This window comes from Parus major, chromosome 18 (assembly GCF_001522545.3).
Source record: "Parus major isolate Abel chromosome 18, Parus_major1.1, whole genome shotgun sequence".
Classification (NCBI taxonomy): Eukaryota; Metazoa; Chordata; class Aves; order Passeriformes; family Paridae; genus Parus; species Parus major.
The window spans coordinates 2,449,797-2,456,903 of NC_031786.1; the positions used below are offsets into that span (position 1 = coordinate 2,449,797).

General features: G+C 55.5%; 1 protein-coding gene across 3 annotated transcripts in view; it reads right to left on the minus strand.

Moving 5' to 3' along the window:
- Window positions 1-496: 496 nt before the first annotated feature.
- The window catches only part of ARSG (arylsulfatase G), a 29,519-nt gene continuing 22,908 nt past the window's right edge, over window positions 497-7,107 (minus strand). For all 3 annotated transcript variants that reach the window (XM_015645749.3, XM_015645750.3, XM_019008520.2), the window contains exons 10-12: window positions 5,241-5,361; window positions 1,360-1,450; window positions 497-1,075 (exon numbers count right to left, since the gene is read on the minus strand). In XM_015645749.3, the coding sequence (XP_015501235.1) occupies window positions 747-1,075; window positions 1,360-1,450; window positions 5,241-5,361 (541 nt within the window). In that variant the 3' untranslated portion in view covers window positions 497-746. The remainder of the gene's footprint in view (window positions 1,076-1,359; window positions 1,451-5,240; window positions 5,362-7,107) is intronic.

The window sequence follows — 7,107 nt, forward strand, 5'->3', positions numbered from 1 at the left end:
CCTTCATTTCTGCCTGTGCAGCTCCCCAGGCCTTTGGCCCCACAGGAGCTGTTTCACTCCATCTGTGCCTGCACTGGGCTGGGCAGGAGCAGCTCCTCTGCCTGGAGCCCTGATCTGCTGGGAAAGCTCAGGGCAGGGACCTCTCCCTGAGCTCCCCAAACCCCACAGTGACACCTCTCCCTTTCCTGCAGAGATGGTGGGGAGCAGCCCCAGGTCTCTCCCTGCCACCTTCAGGGAACAGCCTTTCCCAAACCCTTGGATGTCACAGCAGCAGGCAGCTGCTGGGGCAGGTGCTGCATTCCCAGAGCACTCCCCTGCTGCCAGCCAGGAGTTTTCTCTCTGCAGCCACCAAACTTCCAGGGTCTCTGCACCAGATTGCCCAGAGGCTGTGAGCCCCATCCTCCCCTGCCTTGTGCTCCCACAGCTGCTCCTGTAAAGTTTCTTTTTAGAGGAAAACCAAGCCAATTTCCCAGAGGAGTCCTCTCCCAAAGCCAGCTCTCACAGAAGGTAGTTTTAATCCAAGAGCTGTCTATTTCCCAGATAAAAGAGCCCCACAAAAAGCCTTCCACATGCCCAGGGTCCAAAGGGGACCCTCTGTGTGCTCCCCCAGACCCACACCCAACTCACCTCCCTCCTCCCAGCATGGAGCAAAGGGAACCACAGCCTCCATCCCTCTCCATGGCCACCTCCAGCCTGGAGTCCACAGACACCACACTTGGGAAAGGAGCAGCCTGAGCAATTATTGATTAAAGACAAAGCCATGGTGTTCTCTCTTCCCCGTGGGGATCCTGCTTGGCTCCGTGAGCCCCGTGGCACCGGCAGCCCACGAGCTGCACGTTGCAGCAGGGAATTGCAGCTGGATCCTGGGAATAATCTGCAACCGAGACATTGTCTGCTGCAATGTCCTGCAGAGCTTGGGCATAAGCCCTGCTGATGGCAGGCAGCACTGCCTGGTACTCCCTGGATGCCACATCCAGAGGCTCCTGCTCCTGGAGGTCACGGTCCAGGTTGAAAATGAGGGGTGGTTGGTGCCGCTCCGCCGGCCCCGTGCTGCCGTCACAGGCCATGGCCCCTCCTAGGGAGGAAATGGGAGAGAAACCCTGGAGTCACAGAGGTCCAGGGGTCACCTCTGTATTCCTCACCCACCCAGGATGGCCCATTCCCATCCCAGCTCTTGTTCCAAGAGGTTGCTGAGACCCGCCCCAGGCTGCAGCACCATCCTGCAGACACAGCTCGCCACATCCTCGGGTCTGCTCTTGGTTGAATTAACCTGAGTTGGTTTTCTCCTGCATCTGCAGGGATCTAAGAATTCCAGAAGTCTCTTTTTAGACTTCACAGCCTCTGGTAGGGACACACTACCTGTGGTGTAAAACACCTTGTACTGAGCCAGCCGCAGCGCCTCGATCCCGCCGACCTTCCCGGCTGCGCCGCTGTTGGGGTGCAGCAGAACCTGCAGGAAGGACAGAGTAATTCCTGTCATCCCATGGCAGGGGAAACCTGCTCCATGAAATCCACTCCCTCCCCAGATGATCCCACCCCTGAGCACATTCACAGATGGCATTCAGGCCCTGGACTCGGAGCAGCTGGCAGAGCTGTGATTGCTGAAGGGTGGGGAGATGGCAGAAGGGCCCCAGGAAACACCAACATCTCCCTTGGCCTTTCCTGGCCCTGCAGGACCCTCTGAATTTATCTCCCAGTTCTGTGGCAAGAAAGGGATCACAAAGGCTCTGGGGCTTTCAGCAGATTATCATAAAATCACAGAATGGTTTGGGTTGGACCAGGGACCTCAAAGACCATCCAGTCCAAGCCCCTGCCATGGGCAGGGACACTTTCCACTGTCCCAGGTTGCTCCAAGCCCCAACCTGGCCTTGGACACTGCCAGGGATGGGGCAGCCACAGTTTCTTGGGATAACCTGTGCCAGGGCCTCCCCACCCTTAAAATTTAGAATTTCTTCCTAACATCCACTCTAAATCTCCCATCTTTTACTCTAACACCATTCCCCCTTGTCCTATCACTAGATGCCCGTGTAATATTTGGGAGCCAGGGTGGTCTCAGGTGCTCTGAGCACCTCCCTGGGTGCTCACAGCTCAGCCAGCAGTGGGGACATCCAGGGGAGCTGAGCCCCAGGCTGGAGCCCCAGCCAGCCACGAGCTGAGGGTGAGCTCATGCGAGGCACAGGGGAAGGTGAGGTGCTGGAACATCCCTCCCACATCCCTCCCGTCCGTGTGACTCACCCCGCTGTGCAGGGCTCCCCTCCCTGACAACAGCCAGGGAACGGGGTGAGCAGCAGGGGAAGGAGGGAAGGGTGGGCCGAATCTCTCCCTTTTGGTATTTAGGACACTGGATCCACACAGGATGGCTGCTCTGGCACTGGGGAGTGAGGAGACAAGTGAGCTGGACACTCCAGCGGCTCCTCTCTCTGATAACATCTGCCGCGGAGCCAGTGCCTTCACTGAGGGATGAGTCACTTGAGGTTTCCTCCCTGGGATTTGAGTTTAAAAGTGATTCAAGAAATTTCCACTGTGCTAAAAATTAGAAACATCTGCTGGAGTTTGTAGGCAGCTGCAGTGCCAAGTTTAGTAACAGCACTCACAGCTGATGAGTGCAGCAGTGCCTGAGCAGGTGCCCGGCACGGAGCATTCCAGGCACCCTGGGCACCCCGAGATGTCCATCCCACACTGCCTGGCAGAGAATTCCAGGAATCCCAGGCAGCCTGAGGTGTCCATCCCATGCTGCCTGGTCTGGCTGTACCCACTGTCTCATGGGACTGGTTGGAACCTCATCCAAGAAATGCCAGGATTCAGGGTAGGGACTGATTTCCAAATGTTCTCACTTTCTGTTATTGCCCTCCATTGTAAGATAATTTGTTTAAAAATCACATTTGGAATTTGGTTGGATCTTTATGTTTTTGGGGAAAAATAGGAAAGGTGTAAAGTGGAAGAGGTGGTGCAGTGTGAGCCTGGTGCAAGGAAGAAGCTCTGCTGCAGAGTTCCCTTCTGCTGACACTCCTTGGGCAGGATCAAAGAGCTCCAAAGCAGGAATCAGCAAATATTCAAGGCCTGTGAAGCCAAGGGACCAGGAACTGAACCAATTCATCTGTCTCCAGCATTAAAGCTTTGTTTACACCTTTAACAGCACAGCTGGGATGCTGCCAAGGGCACTCAAACCTCCCTTCCTACCAACAATCATGTTCCTAAACCTCTTAAAACCCCACACTTAGAAAATGTTATCATTTACTGCATAATTAAGGAGTTTGTTTTGATTCAAGAAACATTCCCAGATCTGGAACTCTTCCATTAATCCATGGCTATTATTTTAATAAATAAAAAATAGAGAAGGTGGGGGGGGGAAAGCCTTTTCTCCCCTGAAAATTCATTGCTTGAACTTGGTGCTCCAGGCTATTCACATTCAGCTGATGCACAGAGGGATTTACTGCTCCTGGTACCCTCGGTGCTCCTTGGTGGGTGTGATTTATTTTTCCTGCCAGCAGCCCTCACTCTCAGCAGGACCTTGGTGTCGCCCCAGCCTGTGCCAGTGCCAAGCAGGGACACTGGGACAGTGTCACCAGGCAGCCCACACTGGGAGCTGCAGCGACCCCAATTAGGGAAGTGTGGAAATTGGGCAGTGGAGTGAGTGAGGGAGCTGCTTTCAGGAGGGTTTGTGTCCAGGGAAAGCCTGCACGGGGGTCACTATCGGCCGCTGGCAGGCGGGGGGTGACAGGCAGGGAGCCAGGAGGGGACGGAGCAGGGACAGGGCTGCTCCCATCACCCCAGGGACTGGGGATCCGCTCCGAGGCCACCCCATCCCATGGCAGTGCCATCCCAAGCCTTGGGGGAATTCCACACAGGAATGGCTGCACCCTGACACCCAGCAAACCATCGCTCCCAGCAAACCAGCATTCCCAAAAAAACATTGTTCCCAGAGAAACTTCATTCCCAAAGAAACCACTGCTGCCTGCAAACCAGCATTCCCAGCAAACCATTGCTCCCAGAAAACCAGCATTCCCAGCAAAACATTGCTCCCAGAAAAACAGCATTCCCAGCAAACCATTGCTCCCAGAAAAACAGCATTCCCAGCAAACCATTGCTCCCAGAAAACCAGCATTCCCAGCAAACCATTGCTCCCAGAAAAACAGCATTCCCAAAAAAAACCTTTGCTCCCAGAAAACCAGCATTCCCAGCAAAACATTGATCCCAGAAAACCAGCATTCCTAGCAAACCATTGCTCCCAGGAAAACTTCATTCCCAAAAAACCATTGCTCCCAGAAAACCATCATTCCCCAAAAAACTTTGCTCCCAGAAAACCAGCATTCCCAGCAAACCATCAGTCCCAGGGAAATCTCATTCCCAGCAAACCATCAGTGCCCTGCTCCCAGCACTGCCCGTGCCGGGCAGGGTTAATCCCGAGGAGCAGAGCAGAGTGGAGTGTGCTGGCCACATCCCATCCCCTTCCCTGCTCCATCTCCCAGTTCAGCAGAGGGTTCCATAAATACAAAGCAAATACCAAACCCCTGATGGACACGGAAAGCCAATCCAAGATCCCGCTGGGAGCTGGCTTGCGGTGCTTGCAGGAGGGTGTACTTTAAAAGCAAAATCAGGATTTATCCATGGGACAGCTATTAAAGACACTTCTTTTTTTTTTTTTTTAATTGGTTCTGCAAAAATCTCCTGCAACTCTGAGACAAATGTGTCTGCTTGTCCTGAGAACTGTGGGTTTTGGGGTGAAAGATGCTGCCAGCTTGGACAGAGCTTGGGATGTGGGGTGGGCTGTCCTGGTGGAACCCTGGAGCTGGGAGAAGGAGGGGTTTGTTATGTCTCGATCTGGTGAGATAAATAAATTGGTATAACCAGGTTTGAACCCCTGGGAGCTGCCCTTCCCCACACTGATGCACCTTTTAGGATCAGAAAGATGCCACACCCTTGGCTGGTGTCCCTGGGATGACAGACACAGCCCTGAGGCACACAGGAAGGTGCCAAGCTGCAGGAACGGGCATTTCCACCTCTAATCCCAGATTTGCAAACAAAGCACAAAACAATCTTCATTAACCCAGAACCCTTTTACCCTGATATCCCAAACCCAGCCTGGTACAGCACCCAGCCATCTCCAGCTGTCCTCCTCCACTTCCAGGCCAGGGGCTGGCACTCCCATGGATCTGCACATTCCCAGGCTGAGCCAGTACCAGTTTTAGCCCAGTTTTAGCCCAGTTTTAGCCCAGGCACCGGGGGTGGCCCTGCCTTACCTTGTGCCCCACGTCTGACCAGCCAAAGAGAGCTGGGGACACGTCCAAGCCATCAAAGCGCCTGCTCGGGGGCAGCGCCGCCCCAGCCAGGGCCACCAGCGTGGGGAAGATGTCCAGGATGCTGGGGAAAAAGGGGACAGTCATCAGAGCAAGGAGTGAGGATCCCTGGAGGGTCTCCCCAGCCTCACCTGCACCCCACATCCCTCACAGGAGAGCTCCTGGCAGCTGAAAAGGAAAACCTCATTCCCAGAAAATCACTGATCCTAGAAAACCATTCCCAGAAAACCACTGCTCCTAGAACCATTGCTCCCAGAAAACCAGCATTCCCAGCAAATCATTGCTCCCAGGGAAACTTCATTCCCAGTAAACCTTTGCTCCTAGAAAACCATCGTTCCCAGCAAACAATTGCTCCCGGAAAACAGGAAAAAATTGAACCCAGCCCTGGAAAGCCCCGATTTCACACCCCTCCTGCCCCCAGGCAGCTGCTGGGATTCAGTCAGGGCTTGGCTGGGGCAAGGAGATTGGTTCAGGAGGCAAAAGCACCAGGAATTGGGGTCACCAGGGTGCTGCCACCGTGACCTTGTCACCACGGTTCTGCCACCAGCGTGATCCTGGTGTGTCCTGCCCCTGCTGTCTCCTGCCCAGCGCGTGATGGGAGCTGTGTGAGCAGAGAGAGGAAAGCCCTGGGCTTAACAGCCCCCAGTTCTCCCATTGAACGAGTTTTAATTTAGCTGCTAAGAGACAGAACAAATAAGAACAAACACTGCTGCAAGCCCCGGCCGGCGCTCACCGAGACAGCCCCCATGGCCAGGCCGGCCGGGAGGCGCCCAAAAAAATCCTGGCTGTGCACTGCAATCCCTGCAGGCGCCTTGCTGGGGGCAGAGCAGGTCCCCCAAAGCAGCAGCTCACCTGCCCCTGGCCCCACAGGTGCCCAGCACCCCCAGGATCCTGCTCCCAGCTCAGGGCATTGGCCCATGGATGGGACCTCTGGAGGGGAACACCGGGCTGGGAGAACAACATGATCGAGGGCAGAGCTGGTTGAAGATTTCCCCAGCCATGGCAAGGTGTAACCCATGGGAAAAGGCATTAAAAACAGGATTTTTGCTCAAAGGTGGTATCAAAGGCCCTACCAGCAGGCCCATCCTGGGAGCCCTGCCTGAGGGCAGGGGAAAGCCACACTGCCAACCCCTGCCCTGGCCAAGACAGATTGAACACATAAAGCCACTCCAGCATCCTGCTGCTGCCTGAACAGCAGGGAAAAGGGCCTGGCAGTGCCCAGGGACAGCAGCTCCCTGCCCGTGGGACAGTGGGTGTCCCTTCCCCTGGCACTGCCTGTGGCACTGCCTGGCCATGGTGCTCTGTGCTGCAGGGAGCTGCTCTCCCCACACCCCACAGCTCAGCCAACCTGCCCAGCCCCACGCTGCCAGGATGGTGCAATCTCCTCCTTCAGCACCCTGCTGACCTACTTCTTCCATGCCCTACTTCGGGTTGGGGCAGGGAAGGGCAGAAGCACAGTGGGTGGTTCTGACAATTAAACATAATTAAGAAGAGCAGACAAGGCAGTTTTGTGCAGAGCCCAGCGTGCAGGTGCTGGTCTGTGGTGAGGCATCAGCGTTCCTGGGCCAGCCCCAGCTCCCTGGGCACGCTCACCCCTGGCCAGGACACGGAGCCACGAGGTCCTGAGCAGTTCCAGCAGCCTCTGTGCCCCAGCCAGGCTTTTCCATAACCCCAGGGGCAGAGGAGATTCGTGCAGGTGGAAAAGGCTTTTCCCTGCCCAGCCTGACTCTTCCTGGGGATGCCACCGTGCTGAGCTTCTCTGGAAGTGAACACACACTCATCTCCTGCACACATTTATCTCCTGCACACA